The sequence below is a fragment of the Conger conger genome, chromosome 12 (assembly GCF_963514075.1).
Source record: "Conger conger chromosome 12, fConCon1.1, whole genome shotgun sequence".
Taxonomy (NCBI): domain Eukaryota; kingdom Metazoa; phylum Chordata; class Actinopteri; order Anguilliformes; family Congridae; genus Conger; species Conger conger.
Window position 1 is genome coordinate 16,304,291 of NC_083771.1, and position 20,985 is coordinate 16,325,275.

A 20,985-nucleotide genomic window follows, 5' to 3' on the forward strand; every position below is an offset into this window, starting at 1 on the left:
AGTGTGAGAATCACTGCGAAGTAGCGGAGTTAAAATAATTGTCTATGTCGAGGGACTTTCTTTAATGCCATTGGTTCTGTTATGGTGCCCTCTGGAGGCCGATGTCGGTACAATGGTGTTTTTAGCGATGTTTCCTTTCTCTGAACACGCCTTTATCAAATAATTATGTTTCTGTTAAATTGAAGAGCATACAAAAGCACTTACTCTGGCTATAAACGTGTAATTCAATGATTAAAAACCCCGATATAGTAGCCAAACACCCACATATAATACAAACACACCTCCCTGTTTTACAAGCTATCCCAAAAGCCCCCCCAGAAAAAAGTATCTACCAATCCAAACACACCACCCATGCTGGTCAACCAGTTTCCTGTCTCAAACTTGGCACTTCGTCACACGCAGTTCCGCGTTTAGCAGACTTAAGAGCTCGAAACCACGTTAGCTGATGTAATGCGGCAATCGGATGCAACGTGTCATTTCAAACTATATAACGTGGATGATCACTAGCAAGACTAATGATCTGTCTGAGCTGTCCGAAACCTTGTGAAATGTGAAGCACTGTGATAATCTGACTTCACCTTTCGACAGAAGCTCGGATCCATTGTGTGCTATCAGAGCGAGCTGAAGAAACCCTGTATTGCCTCAGTGGTGTACTCAGATACAAAGCAATGTGGACTAATTACCTCATCTAAACTGTACATTGCACTTTGTTCTTCAGTCATCAAACCACTGTGGCATCACTAAATGAGGCAGATTTTTTTTCCATGATGGGAGCCTGATATCTACAAAATTACTCATATTTGACATGCTTTGTTATTTTGGGGGCATATTAAAGATGGACAGACCAGAACTGCATATCAATTGTCACATGTGAATTGTTTACACATGAACAAACAGGTCCAGGCTATAGCCTATGCACATAAGAAAATTCAGTGTTATATTAACACGTGTTGCCTATTGGTCTCTGTTCGAGTTTTATCGACACAGGACGTTTCACTGTGTAAGCACCTTCCCCACACAAAGCCTTGGCTAAGAAAAGGTTAAATGTAATCCTCTTGAAATCCCTCCCCCTCCCTCTTCGCTGTCGATCACAGCTTGGTGACACCAGCGCGGTCAGATTCACGCTGGAGCTCAGCATCGCCACGCCGTCCATACGACCGGCTCCCCCCGAGAATGGCCTCCTGGAAACTGCTGTCGAGATCGGAGAAGGTCTACAGAACTATTACCTGCAGATTTAACATCACCGCAAAATCAGTCAACCAGGTAAGTCATCTGTGTCATGCACCTATCTAATAATAATGCTGCAGCTCATTGGTGGCGTGCCACAGGGTCTAAGTTCACAGCTCGTCAGAACAGCAGAAAATATGAATTGTTGTGTCAAAGAAGCAATACTTGACAATCATATGCAGTATCTCTGCACTATAATTATGGCTTTAATATAACAGAAATATTGCAGATATCTTGACACACGCAAATTCCCAGAACGCATGAAATTCCCTGCCTGTCTGCCTGAAAACAGGGATTTTGGTTAATTATTCCCGATGACCCTGACGGGAAGAAGAGTCCTCCTTTAATGTAAATTGGCATTCAAACTCCTGGCTCTTTTCCATTTTAAAATCAGTCATATTTCCTCGTGCCTGTACTTAGACACGTGCTGTCTGTCAGTGGAGATATTTGGTGTGTTAATAGAGTGTACCTATCTTTGAACCTTTATCTTGAAAGTGCGCATGTGCAGTCATTTCTGTTCCTTCCCTGGAGCCCCCATCCTACAGCTGCAATGTCACTGCTTCTGAGGTCTGCGGGAGGTTGGCCCAAAGCTGGTTATTCAGAGCAAAATGCATATCCTCAAACCATACGATTTATGATGCACGGAAACAAATAAAGCCGTATTTAAGATTACTACTACAAGAAACATAAGTAATAACATTATGGGCCAGTTTCACACACACAGATTAAGTTTAGTCCTGGATTAAATATAATTTTGTATGGAGAATCTCTATTCTAAATTGAATTTAGTCCAGGACTAAGATTAATCAGTGTCTGTGAAACTGGCCCTAGCAATTTCAGAATTATGACAAATTGAGTGTCATCTGCATAACAGTGCTTTTATATACTTTTAAGCTATGATGTGGTCAGAGTAAAGTGCAATACAATCATTAAGGTCAACAGTAGATGGACTAAGTGACACTTAGCACTGCACTATGGCCCAGTACAGATGTAAGAGAGAACCAGAAATCACTTCTGATTAGGCTGTTAAGGTGGACTGGATCACACCAGCTCTTGTAGCATGCCACTAAAGAGACTGACCCAGAACAACTCACAAAAGTGTGTCTCAGAAATACAAAGAGTGTAACATCATCAATAAAGCACAGAGACCATCTATGATGAATATATGTATATAATAGACCCATCTATGATGAATATATGTATATAATAGACCCATCTATGATGAATAATTAACTGAACAAACCAAAGTGAATGTCATTGTACAACTAAGTAATATTTACAGTTCCACCTATTATCAAAAAAACATTGCTAAATGTTGTACATTTTTTGTTAAAATGTGTGGAATTTACAAATGCAAAAACACCTCTTCCAAATTTGAGTTGGAATTGAGTTATAGCTGTGTGACCCACATGAGCCAATAGGAGCCAATAGCTGAAGCCCTTACTGCCAGCCAATGAGGACACTGCACAGGGCGTGTAGAAGTGACCAGAAGACTTCCGGTGTCACCAATGCAGACTCACAACCAGAACTCCTTGACAACACCTCTGACAGTGTCACTCTCCTGTGTAGTCAGATGGCGTGAGATTGAGCTGTGAGTTTACTGGATCCCTCAGATAGATCTGGGGCGGCTGCATCTGTGTGTCATCTTATTGATTTTCTGTTTAAATATCCACGGCCGCTGAGGGCATTGCCACGTCGTGTTTTCTCTTCTTACACAACCCCATATCTGTCATCCTCCAGCCTAGAAAACCATGTATGGGAAAGTTTATTTTGTGCTCTTTATGGATTTCTGTTATTAAAAAAATTAAGAAAAACCAATCACATTCAGAGTGAACTAGAAATGGTTTGAAGGATTTCAGTTCATTGGTGGCCATTATTTAAACATTTCCCATATTTTCCCATACTTAAATATTTGCTGGAATGTTCTGCAGAGATATTGCTCTTTATCAAGACATGGCCTTGATAATGGTCTCTCATGGTAACCGACATGAGAGTTTTTATAAATGGAACTTCCAGTTGCCAGACTTATGTTCATATCTGCTTCTTCATTCTGCCGTTTCACCGCATATCAATGTTCAAACTTGGTCCTGGACACCTCTGCATATTTAAAATTCTAGAATTTTAACAAGCTGTTAATTATTTCGGTAATTTTGGTAAATGTCTGCATTTATATAGTGCCTTTATCCAAAGCGCTGTTTATCCAAATGCTTCTCATTCACCCATTCACACATACACCAATGCAATTGGCTGCCATGCAAGGCACCAACCAGCTTGTTAGAAGCAATTGGGGGTTAGGTGTCTTGCTCAGATACACTTCAACACACCCAGGGCGGGATCGAACTGGCAACACTCTGATTGCCAGAAGACTGCTCTTACCTCCTGAGCCGTAATTAGGTGCTTTTCATGTTTGGAGGGATTATTTATTCTCTTAAACAACATGCAAGCCATGAAGAATAAAAGTCCCATATTCACATCATGCAATATTGCAAACAATTACATAGAAATTAAATAAGTATATCAGCAGGTTCCTAACTGGTGAAAACACGTACGTGTGTCCAAGGAAACTAGATCAGGAGATGAGGAGAAATTCAGTCTAAGAAGTTGCCAAAACTGCATTGTGTTTAGGAAAAACATTATGACAGCATTCAGAGATGCTCTTCTGCATACCACTGTTGTAATGTGTGGTTATTCGCATTACTGCCACCTTCCTGTCAGCTTTGACCAGTCTGGCCCTTCTCCTCTGACCTCTCTCATTAACAAAACATTTTTGCCTACAGAACTGCTGCTCACTGGATGTTGTTTGTTTTTCGCACTGTTCTCTGCAAACTGTTGTGTGTGAAAATCCAAGGAAATCAGCAGTTCCTGAGATACTGAAACCACACTGTCTGGTACCAACAATCATTCCACGGTCAAAGTCGCTTAGATCACATTCTTACCTCATTCTGACATATGGTCTAAACAACAGCTGAACCTCTTGACCACGTCTGCATGCTTTTCTGCATATAGTTTCTGCCACAGGATTGGCTGATTAAATATTTGCCTTAACAAGGTGGTGCACAGGTCTACCTAATAAATTGCTGACTGGGTGTATTCATGTATAGTATTATGTCTGTGCAAAGTAGTCTGTACAGCAAGGATGTGACACCCTGTGTGGCTTAGCCATGACCACCCATCTCCAACCAGCCTCTTCCCAGTGCATTGTCATGTATGAACAGACAGTTCTTAAGCACTCCAAACACTGAGGTCATCAGAGATATTCTCAGCACAGATGGCCAAACGCTCTGCATCTGTCTCTCCCTGCACACTGTAATAAACCTCCATTCTCTGTGTCAGTTATAATATCCTGACAGTATGTAGGGGGCACAGGACTGAGTGTGAGAAGCACTGTTTCCTTCTTCCCCCAGGCTTGCAGCAGTTCTTTCTCCACCTCCAGCAGTAAGGGAGCACAGTTCTACTGCGACCCTACAGAGGCGGTGAAGGACATTCCTGATGGAGCAACGCTACTGGTGGGAGGTGGGGAACTGGTACTACACCCTTTAGCAACACCCTGCTGCTCTTTTGCCACACCCTGCTGCTCTTTAGCCACACCCTCCAGCACTTTAACCACACCCCGCTGCTCTTTAGCCACACCCTGCTGCTCTTTAGCCACACCCTGCTGCTCTTTAACCGTAACTTTTTCACCATCTTTCCCCTGATGGGTTTAAGCTATGCCCTGCTTTTTTGCATACTTGTCTGAAGACTACCATTGAATTAAAAATGTATCACATATAAAGAACAACTTTTTACATCATCTGTTATGCCATCTTGTGAGAGTTATGTCATGTGTATGACGGTATAGGGGCTCAGTTAGTAAGAGCAGTCGTCTGGCAGTTCGAGGGTTGCCGGTTCGATCCCACGCCTGGGCTGTGTCGACCTAACCCCCAAATGCTCCTGACGAACTGGTCGGGGCCTTGCATGGCAGCCAATCGCCGTCGGTGTGTGAGTGTGTGTATGAATGGGTGAATGGAGAAGCATCAATTGTACAGCTCTTTGGATAAAGGCGCTATATAAATGCCTGCATTTACCATTCATGTCTATGACGGTGTTATGTCAGCCGAATGTCGAAGGGCTCAAGTGCTACTCAACTATACATGCAGAGACTGAAGCCTCTCTTTCTGTGATTATTTCTTCCAGGCTTTGGTTTGTGTGGAATTCCAGAGAATCTGATCAACAGCTTACTGAAGACAGGGGTGAAGAGAATCACAGCTGTCAGTAACAATGCTGGGTGAGTTTGTGTGTGTGAGGTGTGTGTGTGTCAGCGTGTGTGAGGGTGTGTGAGAGAGAGAGTGTGTGTGTGTTTGTGTATGTGTGTGTGTATGTGAGGGTGTGTGTGTGTGTGTGTGTATGTGTGTATGTGTGTGCATGTGCATGTGTATGTGAGGGTGTGTATGCATATGCATGTGCATGTGTATGTGTGTGTATGTGTGTATGTGAGGGTGTGTATGCATGTGCATGTGCATGTGTATGTGTGTGTGTGTGTATGTGAGGATGTGTGTGTATGTGTATGTGTATGTGAGGGTTTGTATGCATGTGCATGTGCATGTGCATGTGCATGTGCATGTGCATGTGCATGTGCATGTGTATGTGTGTGTGTGTGTGTGTGTATGTCTGTATGTGTGTGTGTGTGTGTGTGTCTGTGTGTGTGTGTATGTCTGTATGTGTGTGTGTGTGTGTGTGTATGTGTGTGTGTGTGTGTGTGTGTATGTCTGTATGTGTGTGTGTGTGTGTTGCGTGTGTGTGTCCAAGATGAAGAACAGCCTTGTGTTGACTTTAAATTCAGCTTCAGGGGCAGAGATCATCCCAGCATATCTCACACAGAGCTGTGATGTTTGCATCATATTGATGAGTCTTGTTGCATGTATACTAGTTATCTATTGTTATCTAGATGTGGTGACCTGTAGTGACCTCCAGACAGGATCAATTCCAAATCTATTACCCGGAGTAAATCAAGACATGTTACAAGTGTGTGGTTTTAGCTCACTGGGGCAAATTGAGCTCACTATAATAAGCTGTTCCATATACTCATCTTTATCGAAGCATCTAAAGAGATGTTTGCCAAAAAAAAGAGGTCTATTCTTATGCTGAAATGACAACAGACAATTAGTTGTGCTAATGTGAGTTGTGCTAATGTGAGTGTGAGTTGTGCCAATGGGATGCCAGTGTCTGACAGAAATGACCTCTGTGCTGGGTCCTATCCAAGCGGTCGCAGTGCACAGTAGAGAATCAGGCCAAAGGTTAGGAAACAGGGGTGATCCCTTTGCCCTACATCAGCTGAGTTCTTCAGGAGCAGAGTCACATACATGCAGGCATGAACAAAGAGCCTTTCAATAATACTTTGCTGAAAAGGAACAATTGTGCAAAACGAAAAAAAAGCTTAACACTATGTTTGGCAAACATGGTATTTGGTATTTGGTAATTGGTCAAAGTTTAACAGTGATGGCAAAAGACTCAGAGTTCATAGCCGGTATGAGGCGATGAAGGCTAGGCTAACATCCCTTTGACCCATTTCCTGTGTTTGCTTAAGGAAACTGTTTTTGAAAACACACATGATTTGACTCTGTGTGATGGTGGATATTTACAAGAAATGTACTCGCATTTCAAGTTTGGATACCACACACTGGCGCTGATGTAGGAAGCCATCGCAGTACGTTTTATTGTGAATTAAGGTGTTTGAAATGATGTGTGACCTCACAGGGTGGACAACTTTGGGCTGGGGCTCCTGCTGCAGTCCAAGCAGATCAAGCGCATGGTCTCGTCCTACGTGGGCGAGAACGCTGAGTTTGCCAGGCAGTACCTGGCTGGAGAGCTAGAGGTGGAGCTCACACCGCAGGTGAATAACACACTTACACACACTCACACCACACACACACACACACACACACACACACACACACACACACTCACACCACACAAACACTCACTATACACACACGCACACACTCACACCACACACACACACACACACACGCACACATACACCACGCACGCACACACTCACAATACACACACATCACTCACACACACTCTGAATGTGAGGGTGTTCCCTGCAGGGCTCTCTGGCAGAGCGTGTTCGGGCGGGGGGGGCAGGCATTCCTGCATTCTTCACCCCCACAGGCTACGGCACCCTGATCCAGGAGGGGGGCACGCCCATCAAATACCACCCAGACGGCACCGTCGCCATCGCCAGCGAGGAGAGAGAGGTGAGCGGCAGCTTTACACCACAATCCTGTACGCACACCATCCCCCAACATCACAATCCTGTATGCACACCATCACCCAACACTACACCCCAAATCAGTCCTGTATGCACACCATCACCCAACACTACACCCCAAATCACAATCCTGTATGCACACCATCACCCAACACTACACCCCAAATCACAGTCCTGTATGCACACCATCACCCAACACTACACCCCAAATCACAATCCTGTATGCACACCATCACCCAACACTACACCCCAAATCACAATCCTGTACGCACACCATCACCCAACACTACACCCCAAATCACAATCCTGTATGCACACCATTACCCAACACTACACCCCAAATCACAATCCTGTACGCACACCATCACCCAACACTACACCCCAAATCATTACCCACTATTCTGTACACAGACCATTGCCTATAACTACACCCCAAAGCATTACCTATGCAGTCCTATATGAACACATTTACCTGTTCCTGGTGCATCCCAGTGAGTATGCAAACAATCAGTTGTGTGAAATCCAGCTATGACCAGCTTGAAATGACCAGCTACCAGCTGTTTCAAAACACTTCTTGAGCTGATCAGATCATGTTGGGTAAGGTGCTGGTGTGAACTGGTCAACTGTTTAAAAACTTAGCTTGAGCTGTTTTTTTCAGTGGGAATCCAACACATCCGACCATACTCTTAATCGTCCTAACGCTGCCTAATCTATGCTTCACTTCATTTCCCAAGTTCCCAAGCTGCTTTATATCCTAGTGCAGGTGGAAATTGTCTGATTTACTTCCCCACACAACCCTGCTGCTTTAACGTTTGTGCTTTCCTGTTTGTTTTCACGTGGTGCGCCCTGATGAGTGTGATGTCATCACTGTGCGCAGGTGCGAGAGTTTAACGGCCGGAATTACATCATGGAGCGCGCCATCACCGGAGACTTTGCACTAGTCAAGGCCTGGAAAGCTGACCGGGCAGGAAACATCATTTTCAGGTGAAAATATGTGAATCATCAGTCCCATGGCACCTGATTTTTCATGGATAATGGGGCCACACACAAAATCCCTCTAAGACACACCGAGGATTGTAATGTGTACAGTTCCTTGGTGTACTAAATCGCTGTAGTCATGTAATACAAGTGAAGCCTGTATTATACAGTGAATCAAGTACTTATAAACAACACTGTGCTTCACTCCCAATGCTGTTTGTCCTCATATTGAAGACCATTAAGTAACATCTACCAGTATCTTTCCAAAAATAAATTGTGTGTATATCATTTTTTTCTTACCACCAGAAGGCAGTGCTTGCCTACCATGAAGATATTATATCAGTGGACTTGAACCTTACAATCCCTGACTGGTACTAATAACCATGGCCAATTATATTAGTGCGAGAAATTGTTCTGAAAAACTGAAAAACTTTTGTTCATAACCAAGGAAAAGTCTGCACCTGAACATTTCACTTTCCTTCTTTTATTTATTTTTCTTTGCAGAAAAACGACCAGAAATTTCAATCAACCGATGTGCAAGGCAGCCAAAATCACAGTTGTGGAGGTTTGTGATATTGCGATATAGTATGCATGGTTTATGATACTGTGATATAGTGTGGGTGGTTTGTGATACTGTGATATATTGCATGTGGTTTGTGATACTGTGATATAGTGTGGCTGGTTTGTGATATTGTGATATAGTGTGCATGGTTTGTGATATTGTGATATAGTGTGCATGGTTTTTGATGCTGTGACATATTGTGCGTGGTTTGTGATATTGTGATATAATGTCGGTGGTTTGTGATATTGTGATATAATGTCGGTGGTTTGTGATATTGTGATATAATGTGGGTGGTTTGTGATATTGTGATATAGTGTGCATGGTTTTTGATGCTGTGACATATTGTGCGTGGTTTGTGATATTGTGATATAATGTCGGTGGTTTGTGATATTGTGATATAATGTGGGTGGTTTGTGATAGTGATATAGTGTCCTTCGTTTGTGATATTGTGATAGGCAGTATCCCAGTTAACAACCTCTCTTGCTTAAGAGTAAGGTGGGATATTCCTCTATTAAACTGAATATTGAGTCCTTATTCGGTATACACTCACTGAGCACTTTATTAGGAACATTGTAACTATTACACATTACTTATTCATGCGATTATCTTATCAGCCGATTGTGTGGCAACAGTGCAACAGAGTTTGAGTTTGCGAAGAATGGTGCAAAAAACTAAAAAAGAAATCCAGTGAGCAGCAGTTCTGCGGACAGAAACTCCTTGTTAATGAGAAACGTCAGAGGAAAATGGCCAAACTGGTCAAAGCTAACGGAAGGTGACAGTAACGCAAATAACCACACATTACAGCAGCAGTATGCAGAAGAGCATCTCCGAACACACAACGCATCATAACTCTAAGTTAATAGGCTACAGCAGTAGAAGTAAAAAAAAAAAGTATAATAAGTACCTAATAAAGTGCTCGGTGAGTGTATACCTTTTGCCTGGAGGTGTACATGCGTCTATACATAATTATTTTCCGCACGGATGGTGTGACTGTCAAGTTAAGGTTGGGATTAAGGTCATGTCAGCACGCCACATCAGAGTAACTCGGGTCTGAAGCTAAGCTTTAATGTTGGCACAGTAAGGGCTACCAGGTTGGGTATCGTACTGAAGGGAGATAGCGCGAATCAATGAAAAAGCTCATTGTTCTTCGACGGTAACTGTTTGACCTGAGCACAGCTAAGCAGACAGATAAACTCCTCGACAAATGACAGATGTATTGGCTTCGTTATTGAGGTGTTTCCTTGGAAATGTCTACAGAGTGAAACTGGAAGAAAATAACAAAGCATATTTTTCAGGCACTTGACTGTGGCGTATGAATATTGCATTTCTTTGTCAACATATTTGAATACAGGACAAAATATATGCAAAGTGAGAATTGCAGAATGTATGCAGCCCATACAAACACTAGGTATATATGGATAAGTGCTATGTAAGAAAGGCTACAGAATATGTTTGGGTAATTTGGATAAACAGAATATTTATCATAGTCACTATGTACAGTAAACTGGGAGGAATGGATATGAATTTTTAAAATCCTATATCTTCTGTGTGGCTCAAACATCAGTGTCTGGAGAGTAAATACTTCAGTCTGAAGAAATCTTTGAATTTACTATCCAGAATATTACAGATTTGCCTGGTTGAAGTCTTGAATTTATCTGAATGTACTCCAATTAGGAAATTACCTTTTTGGCACCAGAGGCTTAATAAACTCTAGTACCTCCGGCAACCAGTGGATTCTGCAAGCTTCTGGGGGAATGTGGATCCCAGGTCCACTGAGGTTAACGCATTGTGCACGCAGCACGCAGCAGTGTATGAATTCTCTCTGTAAATATTCACATACTCCAGGCTGGACAATCATTAACCAGCTGTGACAATAAACCAACACGCATCTCTTCACTAGGAAAGGTGGCCAGTAATTCTAAAATAATAATTTAATAGGGAGTCAGAGGTATGAAAATCTAGTTTGCTTGTCACAAATAATTGTAAAAGAAGGCCTTTTTCCATATCGGGATTGATAGGGATTTTTCCATCCTGATTTATGTTATTGTAATTATGTCACTTTGAAACTGAACACCATCTGATCACTACTTTGAATATGCCTACAACATGTAGGCCGTTACTAGATTGAAATCCACTGGTTTTTCAGTTTGTAGTCTTGTCATATTAGCCTATTTTTAGTTTAGAGTGGATAAGAGTAGTGGTGGAATTAGCATGAATGCTCTTACAGAAAAATGAATATGACTTGGTGTGTTGGTGCAGATTTGTAGATGCATGTCGACGGCCCTTCTGTAAGTAGTAATTAGCATTCAGGAGGGCTCTGCTCACAACAGAAACGCTAGAATTAGCAAAGCGGTTGGACTGTTTCCAGGCAACCAGGCTCTGCCCAGACCCTGGGTCTCCAATTCCTGTTATCGTAGATACAGTGTGTGCCCCGGTGCATTGTGGGGAGTGGGGACTGGGCTGGTTCATGTCAAGGTGTCTGGATCAAATTGCTGGAGCACAATGGCTTGGCTCCTGGCTCTTTAGTGGCGATGAGTCTGCTCTGCGGAGAGGAAGCTGATTGGCTATCGATCCTATCCCACCTGGTCCTACTGGCCACTCTCTCCTGCCTCAGAGCCATGGTCCTTTCCCCCTTAGTCATATGGTTCTCATACAGTTTAAATGTGCAGCCATAGTTTGCTGTTTACAACTGTGAGGTTGAATTGGCTCTCATCGACTGAAGCCCCTCCCCCACCCGATGTAATCCTCTGTGATTGGTGCTCCCTCAGGTAGAAGAGGTGGTTGATGTGGGGACATTTGCGGAAGAGGACATCCACATCCCCAGCATCTATGTGGACCGCATCGTGACCGGCGGCAGCTACGAGAAGAGGATCGAGGTCAGTGCACCTTCGGGGGGGCACGCTGACTTCCTGTTTGAGACGGCATTACGCTGGAGCTGCTGCAAGAACAACAGTTCACTGTTTACCATCCCACCCTGAGGCTAATTCTTAGGCTACATTCACCAGACACCTCTCGGGTTGACGTACTGTAACCGTACTGTGTTGCTGTGGACCTTTCCGTGTGCACACGTCAACAATATTACAATACCAGTACGAACGAGCATGCAGACTCTAAACTGTGTTTCGAGCGTCACGCTAGTTCTCTGTGTTCTGTAATGACAATCAACTCACGAGAGATTGCTAACAATGCTTAAACAATGATTAAACACTGGTTGTGCCTTGGTCATGACCATATTAACTGGATTAAAGCAGGACCAACTTACGTAGTTGTTTCTCTCTTCAAGAACAACAGTGTGTGTGACTTTGAGCAGCGAACTATGTGTTTCAGAACAGCTGACCAGTCGCGTGTAGTCTTCCATCAGGAGTCCAATCACACTTCTGATAACATACTGCCATCTGACCCCTATTGCATCCCTGTTTAAACGTAGCTATCTGCCAGGGAGCAGACAGACTGATTAGATGCCATTTTCCTTGGGAGGTGTGGCCTCACACGTATTGATCAGATTCTCTCTGTTCAGCTGCTGCTTGTGTATGTGGCGCCCTCCCCATCCTGGCTGGTAATCAGTGATGTCATTACGAGTCGTGTTGTTGTCGAGTCACCAGGTCCAACCTGTCTCCACCTGCAGCTCAGTCCCCGTAGCAACGGCAGGCGTGTCCCTGTCCACAGCCGACAGGTTAAACCGTCTGGGCTGATCCGTCTTATAGAGTGCCTCAGTTTGTAGTTCTTGTAGCCTTGGAGTCATGGGTTCCCTCAGTAGATTTTTAGACATTAGTTTTTTTCCCGCAGGGCTTTCGATTTCTCAAAATAAGGTCTGTGGTTAATGTCAGCTCAAGAGAGTTTCATGTTTCAGATACACACTTACGGTTGAGATATTAGAGGACGTAACTTAACCTGTAGAACTATCTGGAAAAAGCTCTGGAATCTGTGGAGGTATGGCAGAAAAACATCTTGGTTGGCCGACAAAAATATGTCATAATTATGGCACTATTTTAGCTCATATGAGTTCATACAGATAGGGACAATAGGGATCAAATGTTCTCTTCCAGAGTAAAATGTACCAGAATCAATTAAATATAATCAAAGAAATTATAATTTTCCAGAAACTGGTTTAGCGTTGGCAGAAAGAATTTTAGCTTTCAAACATGGGCCAGTCCAGTCCAATCCAGTCTAGTCCAGTTCAGTCCAGTGGTCTTTCAGGTTCTTGTAAAGGGGTGCTGTACCAGGCCTGATACTGGACTCTCCTCCACAGAAACGCACAGTTCAGAAGGACCAGGTCCAGAAACCCAAACCCAAGACAGAAGCGGACCTGGTGAGGGAACGTATAATTCGCCGGGGCGCACTGGAGTTCGAGGATGGGATGTATGGTATCCTGCTAGGGAGAACTGAGAGACTCCTTTCAAACCAGATTAAACCAGATTAAACCAGAGAGATCTACTTTGAAATGGAACTACACAAGGTATACTTTTAAAGCAATTTTAAAATCAGTTAAAACAGTAGACCTGACACCAGTGTAGGAGTGCTAACCTAGGATCAAGTTTCCCCAGGTTGTATTGCTTGCCTAACCCATTGTACCTTACCCATTAAAGGCTTTTTACTTTTTGAAAACTATTATGAGCCAAAAGCAAATGGTTCAACAGTAAATATACCTCAGTATTGACCAACACGATAAGTGGAACATTTTTTGCTTTTATCCAAAGCAATTTACAGTTGATTTTAGACTAAGCAGGAGACAATCCTCCCCTGGAGCAATGCAGGGTTAAGGGCCTTGCTCAAGGGCCCAACGGCTGTGCGGATCTTATTGTGACTACACCAGGGATCGAACCACTGACGTTGCGTGTCCCAGTCACGTACCTTAACCACTATGCTACCGACCTTGTGTTTTATAAGGAGTATGTGTGTAGTATGTGTGTTTCCATGTTAGCACCTTGACCATTAAACCCTCAGCCAATCTCGGCATCGGCATCCCCATGATAGCCAGCAACTACATCTCGTCCAACATCACCGTCCATCTGCAGAGTGAGAACGGCATTCTGGGACTGGTAAGCTCCATGTTGCCTTTGTATTTGGAAATCGTAATTTCTATTGTGACATCGAATTGTAACTCAACGAACGAGGATGCTATCCCATGGCTACACCCATGGTTGGGGGTGATGTCGCCACGTATGAGTTGGTGCAGTGAATGATTATATCGTCATGTATGAGACGGTGCAGTGAATAATGATATCATCTTGTGTGAGTTTGTGCAGTGAATGATGTCGTCTTGTTTGAGTTGGTGCAGTGGATGATGTCGTCTTGTTTGAGTTGGTGCAGTGGATGATGATGTTATCTTGTGTGAGTTGGTGCAGTAAATGATGTCATCTTGTATGAGTTGGTGCAGTGAATGATGGCATCATATACAAGCTGGTGCAGTGAATGATGATGTCATCTTGGCTTCTGTGTTCATCTCAGGGTCCCTACCCCACCGATAATCAGGTGGATGCTGACCTCATCAACGCAGGTAGGCTTCCCATGTAGCTAAGCTATTTTGTTTATGCGTCTCTAGGGAGGCCGGGAACAACGGTCTTGTGTCAGGGCGTATATGATACATTCACAAGGGAAGAACCCTGTCTCATCTTATCTGTCCTTTTGTGTGAACTACATCTGAACTGTGTGCATCGAGATAATATAATGATGATAATGATAATAAACTCACTGAGCACTTTATTAGGTGGACCTGAGCACCAGCTTGTTAATGCAAATATTGAAACAGCTTATAACTAATGCAACTAATTAAAACGAATGCTTATGATATTTCTGCAAGTTAAAATGTTTTTTTCAGAAGCATTCAGTCACACTTGAGTACACTACACTACAAAAAGCTAGCCAGTAAGCTAGCTGGGAAGACTTTTAATGACAGCCAGACATTGTTGGTAACTAAATTGCAATTATTTTCGGCAAGATAGTTAGCTATTGAGCAGTCTAACTAGACAGAAGAATGGTCTTGGTCACAAGTTATGTATCAATTGCTTGAAGAAATTGAAGTAAAGCAAACACTGTTTTTTAAATTCCTGTAGGTAAAGAAACAGTCACCGTGGTTCCTGGTGGCTCTTTCTTCTCCAGCGACGAGTCCTTTGCCATGATCCGGGGGTGAGCACTGCGTTTCTGTGCGAGGGGAGCGGGTGTAGGATGGCTTTGGCATTTGTGTGGTGTGTTTTCTGGGCTGCGTAAATGGGGTGGAGAGCAGTAATTACTATACTGCCAGCCTGCCTTTCAGTTGAACCATTTCAGGGATCATCAAATCTGGCTCTTGAATCCAAATCCAGCCCTTGTATTCTTTTCTCCCAGATAATTAGGTGAAAAATTTGTGCTACAGCCTTCACACCTGACTCCCAGGTAAAGGGAGGGTGGAAAACTGGCAGTTCTCAGCCCTTGAAGACCGTGATTTGATGTAATGAGCATGTCATGAGTAAGATAGGCACTGTTCTGCCACGAATTTGGAGGAGGGGAAGTCTTTGGCCACCATCTTCCCAGTAACACTGAATTCCCTCCCATACAGGAGGCTTTTGAAAATTTTAAGTAACTTCATGGCAAATTGTTCTAAGTGGTTTGTGGTAAGTCACAATTATCTGATGTAGTTTATGGTTTAAAAACAGTGGTCTCAAGGCTCTGGTCATATTAACGGATTCAGTTCTGGGCTACGTGGTCTTCAGGACCAGACCATGACTATTCCTCTCCGTTCCCCTCTCTCTCCAGGGGCCACATTGACCTGACGATGCTGGGGGCCATGCAGGTGTCCCAATATGGGGACCTGGCTAACTGGATGATCCCGGTAAGAGGCCAAATACTGATTGTCATCAGTATTAGCATTAGCATTAGAATGAGGATGTGGGTTAACCTGAGCATTGGTGTTAGCATTAGCACTGGGGTTAGCTTGAGCACTAGTATTGGAGTATTAAGATTGGGGTTGGAATGAGCATGAATAGGATCACCAGACGCTGACCGATCTGGGCCAACGACATACAGGATCGAGGCGCTGTTGCCTTTGAAACCGCATTCACGAGTCACTCTTTTCTATTTACAATCAGCATATTACACATGGCACATTCAACGTGCCGTATCTGTAACAGAAATTCACAGTCTGACAGCCGTATAAGTTATCTGAACAGTGAAACTTCTAGTAGTCCATTCATAATCCGTCTTTTAGCCTCTCAGAATCTATGAATATCATAAAGTACCCAGCTCTCTAATCTCCACCTCTTCCCTTAGTCCTGAATAAAGGATGAGAATAAAGGAAATCGGAGAGAGATTGTTAGAGTGCCAAGATAAATCCCCTGAAATCTCTCACTCCCCCTTTAGCTGTGGGAATCTGCCAACCACTGATATGTTTGAGGAAAATTTGTGTTTTCACTTTGGTATGAAAAGGAGGAAGGAGGGACTGTCCAAGTTGCTCTTTTCTGTAAGTCACATTTATCCCTGTAATTGCCTCTGCTTTTTACTGCACAAGTTAAATCACACAGCTTGCATGCAAACTGTCCCATTTCCAATGTGGTAGACCTGAGAGCAGCGGCTTTGTGCTTCACCCCTGAAACTCCCTCTATTGACCTGAGGCAGTCTCCATCAGGTGTGGGGCTCCCACACTACACACCATAGGAACTCGTCAGTCTTTATCAACGTATGGTTTATGCACTGGAATGCTCAAGAGCGTTCAGACCCAAGGCCCAAGTCCTTATTTTTGTTGTATTCTTGGCACTTGTAACTGTACTTCCCTCTAGGCACACTTGTCTCTGGTTATGGGTATGCACTTTATTGTACGTCGCTCTGGATGAGAGTCAAAATGCGCTACGTGACGGTTATTTCGCTACACCAGGGAATCGCACCAGCATCCTTGCAGGTCCCAGTCATGTACCTTAACCACTACACCAGATGCAGAGGTGTATTCTTGGAGTAAACATGTTACTGTGGGGCATAGAGGAGCAGTGAAAGGGTTACACCCAGGGGTATGATGGTAAGTCTGGGGATTTGTCCGAGACATCTACCGAGCTTAAGTGTAGAGCACTGATGGGTGTTTGGTGCAGTTTTAAAGGACGACCAAAGCGATTCCATGCAAAGCAATGGCTTTCACAGGCTACAGAGCCCTTCCAGTCTGCCCTACATACCTTTAATGAGCTCTGTGCCGTCTGCAGGGGAAAATGGTGAAAGGAATGGGTGGAGCTATGGACCTGGTTGCCAACGCTGCAACCAAAGTGGTTGTTACCATGGAACATTCTGCCAAGGTGAATACATTAACTCTCTGAAAGGCTAGCAACTCTCTGAAAAAAAATTCTTCAAGATTCTGTATTCTAGAACTCTGTTGCCAGGAGTGATTGTTACATCAGCATTAGAATGTTGAGTTAAGAACCTGATCACATTCCATCACACTGCATCACGTCATATCCCATCAAACTATGTAACATTAGAGGAGGGCTGATTGTGTTTTTAAGCACCGTCTCTGTGCTCTTAGGGCGGGAAACACAAGATCCTGGAGAAATGCACCCTTCCGCTGACTGGCAAACAGTGTGTGGACCGCATCATCACTGAGAAGGTAGTTTGATTAATGATTTGTAGTTTCTGTTCCTTTTTAATTAACCATTGAATTAACCTTTAATTCACCTTCTGTCTGGCTTTGGGGACCAGACAAAACCAGCATTTTAATAAGTGAAAACTCACATTACCCATCATGCAGTTCTGTTAAGGAGAGCTATGCATGATGCCACCCTCTGCCACTTGTTTGCCTGATTTCTGAAAGCACAGTTTAGACCGCCAGCACCACCCTAGATGAGCTTTATTTGAGACTTATGGTGTACACAGCCACCATCTCCTGTGAGAGGAAAAAATTGAAACTAATTTTCTTAAGAGAAGTAATTATGAATGTTACTTGAAGCCATAAACCCAGGAAGCAGAAGCACTGGAGTAGACAAGAGAAGTAATAAACACACACTACTGCACCGTATGGAGCATTACCTCTGTGCAGGAGGGAGGCTGTGCAGCTTTAGAGAGATTCAGCTGCGCACTAAGTCACACAAAGCTCTGTGTGCAGTGAAAGCTTTTCTTCTGAACAGCGTACCTGCGTCTGTAGGGGAACGTCCATCCTCACCCCCCTTTCTGTGTCCGGTTGCTGTATTTACAGAACCTCCACAGGATGAAATGTGTTCAGCGGAAGACACGTCTTCCACTGTTATAGTTACGGCAGCTGTATTGAGTCTGGACTCTAAAGACAGTTTGTCGAAAAGGACAATTGAAAAAAATCAAAGTGTCAAAATATGATAGTATGTTTGTGTGTGTGTGAACGGTTTTAAAACTCAAAGGCTCAGAAGGTTGGTACAGGCAGTGTCTGAGGGGGCGGGGCCGTTGATCGAGGGTTGATTAGTATTCCTGTTCGGTTGCTCTGTGTCTCTCTCTTTTTCGCATGCTGTGTCTGACGTGGTCTCTGTCTCACTCACAGGTTATGTTTGACGTGGTCTCTGTCTCTCTGTCTCACTCATAGGTTGTGTTTGACGTGGTCTCTGTCTCTGTCTCGCACACAGGTTGTGTTTGACATGGTCTCTGTCTCTGTCTCACTCACAGGTTGTGTTTGACATGGTTTCTGTCTCTCTCATCTCGGCCTCAGGCTGTGTATGATGTGGTCTCTGTCTCGCTCACAGGCTGTGTTTGACGTGGTCTCTGTCTCTCTCACAGGTTGTGTTTGACATGGTCTCTGTCTCTCTCATCTCGGCCACAGGCTGTGTATGACGTGGTCTCTGTCTCTCTCACAGGCTGTGTTTGACATGGTCTCTGTCTCGCTCACAGGCTGTGTTTGACGTGGACAAAAACAAAGGCCTCACTCTCATTGAGATCTGGGAGGGGCTGACACCAGATGACATCAGGGCGTGTACGGGTGCAGAGTTTGAGGTGAGTGTCCTAAGGCCTAGTACAGGCACAGTGTGAGGTGAATGTGGTAAGGCCTAGCACAGGCAGAGTTTGAGGTGAGTGTGGTAAGGCCTAGTACAGACAGAGTTTGGGGTGAATGTGGTAAGGCCTAGTACAGACAGAGTTTGGGGTGAATGTGGTAAGGCCTAGTACAGACAAAGTTTGGGGTGAGTGTGGTAAGGCCTAGTACAGACAGAGTTTGAGGTGAGTGTGGTAAGGCCTAGTACAGGCAGAGTTTGAGGTGAGTGTGGTAAGGCCTAGTACAGGCAGAGTTTGAGGTGAGTCTGGTAAGGCCTAGTACAGGCAGAGTTTGAGGTGAGTATAACAAGACAGTGCAGTGTGCTGTTGAGTGTGCCAATTACACTACAAATGTACATCTTTCTGTTGACTGTATAATTATTGTATTCATATTTTTATGTGGATTTTTCACAAACCTATACTGTTATTATTATTATTGTGGGACAGGTGTCTCCAAACTTGAGACCAATGCAGCAGATATAGAAACCAACCGACAGCCTGAAGCAGGAGGACCAAGAGCAGGAGGACCAAAGAGCTTTCCTCAGATGCTCCAGTGTGATAAACACAGCTTCTGTTAAAGCTGTGTGTGTGTTTGAATATCTGGACAAAATATGAATACAAACCTTTTTTTTTTTACTGTTACAACAGCACAAAGCCCCCTTTAATCTACTCAAGGCCTGTCTCATAAATGCTATTAATGCCATTTTACCTCTTTACCTCCACTTAATTGATCAATGTGTAATTGAATGTGGCTCCAGCACTGCCTGTGGAACCAGCTCTCTGTCGCAGCAGCTAAGGGGGATAGATCTGTGTATGTGTGTGTGTGAATGTGTGTGTGTGTGTGTGTGTGTGTGTGTGTGCGTGTGTGAATGTGTGCGTGTGTGTGTGTGTCTGTGTGTGTGTGAATTTGTGTGTGTATGTGTGCGTGTGTGTGTATGTGTATGCGTGTGTGTGTGTGTGAGAATGTGTGCACGTGTGTGTATGTGTATGCATGTGTGTGTGTGTGAATGTGTGCGTGTGTGTGTATGTGTATGCGTGTGTGTGTGTGTGTGTGTGCGTGTGTGAACGCTCTTCCTGTATGACTGGCTGAGCTCAGTTACTGTGTTTAATGTGTAGTTCCAGCTACATTACTAGTTGATGTGTATGATACAATAAAACAAGGTGATGTCACCTCCTGAGAATGTGAATGAGCTCTCAGAAATAAACATAATATGGAATGGAAAAGAAGCATCCAGTTTTTGTGTCTGTAATCATAATGTGACAAAGATCATGTGTCGTGGCTGAGACGTGAATCACCTAAAGATGTGCAGCACTGAGTGGGATCCAGAAGGTTAGTGGTTCAAATCCTGATGTAACTACAATCCATGCAGTTGTGGGCCCTTGAGCAAGGCACTTAGCCCCACATTGCTCCAGGTGGGATTGGCCCCTGCTTCGTCTAATCAATTGTAAGTCACTTTGGACAAGGGTGTCAGCTACATTAAATGACTTATGTAATGTGGAAGAATCAGTCTCAAATGCTGAGCGGGGCAGATAATAACCACTGGTAACAAAGGAGTGTACAAAGGAAGGGGTGTTTCTGTTCTTCTGTGTGTGGAAGATTAACCCTTTGAAGTATGAGGTCACAAATGTGATCAGGTTCTTAACTGAGCATTCTAATGCTGATGTCAAAATCACTACTGATAACAGAAAGTGTAGTTCTAGAACACCGACTTAGAATTCTGGAGAAAAAAGCATACTAAAAAGCCTGCTCTTCAAATAGTCCGTGATCCAGACCCCAAAATTTTGGCCATCATGCCTACTTGGAGGGACGATGTCTCATAATGATGGTCTATGTCCCTAGTATTATAAAATGTATGACAGCATTGTGGCAATGGTTTCTATGTGCCATCATTGTACTATCCAAAAAGTCACTATGAGACACCGTCCCTCAAAGTGGGCATTAGCACACCCCCTGGCTCATGGAGAAACAGGGGTAATGCTGTGCAGGTTGTTAATGGCTAGCACTGCTCTCTGATATTTCCTG

At 43.8% G+C, this 20,985-nt stretch overlaps 1 protein-coding gene across 1 annotated transcript; it reads left to right on the forward strand.

Moving 5' to 3' along the window:
* Nucleotides 1-1,104: 1,104 nt before the first annotated feature.
* LOC133142269 (succinyl-CoA:3-ketoacid coenzyme A transferase 1, mitochondrial-like) lies at nucleotides 1,105-20,189 on the forward strand. Its single transcript, XM_061263383.1, has 17 exons — nucleotides 1,105-1,263; nucleotides 4,632-4,740; nucleotides 5,401-5,491; nucleotides 6,961-7,096; nucleotides 7,317-7,466; nucleotides 8,358-8,464; nucleotides 8,963-9,023; nucleotides 11,789-11,896; nucleotides 13,270-13,384; nucleotides 13,965-14,059; nucleotides 14,469-14,517; nucleotides 15,074-15,146; nucleotides 15,753-15,828; nucleotides 17,183-17,272; nucleotides 17,500-17,580; nucleotides 18,825-18,926; nucleotides 19,410-20,189. The coding sequence occupies exons 1-17, from the start codon at nucleotides 1,174-1,176 to the stop codon at nucleotides 19,443-19,445; spliced, it is 1,569 nt and encodes a 522-aa protein (XP_061119367.1). The 5' UTR covers nucleotides 1,105-1,173; the 3' UTR covers nucleotides 19,446-20,189.
* The last annotated feature ends 796 nt before the right edge of the window (nucleotides 20,190-20,985 follow it).

Excerpts from the sequence above, each read along its gene's own strand:
- LOC133142269 (XM_061263383.1), top strand. The coding sequence starts at position 1,174 with ATGGCCTCCTGGAAACTGCTGTCGAGATCGGAGAAGGTCTACAGAACT. Across the intron at positions 9,024-11,788 it reads CCAAAATCACAGTTGTGGAG|GTAGAAGAGGTGGTTGATGT; the intron begins GTTTGTGATATT and ends GTGCTCCCTCAG. Across the intron at positions 15,147-15,752 it reads TCCTTTGCCATGATCCGGGG|GGGCCACATTGACCTGACGA; the intron begins GTGAGCACTGCG and ends CTCTCTCTCCAG.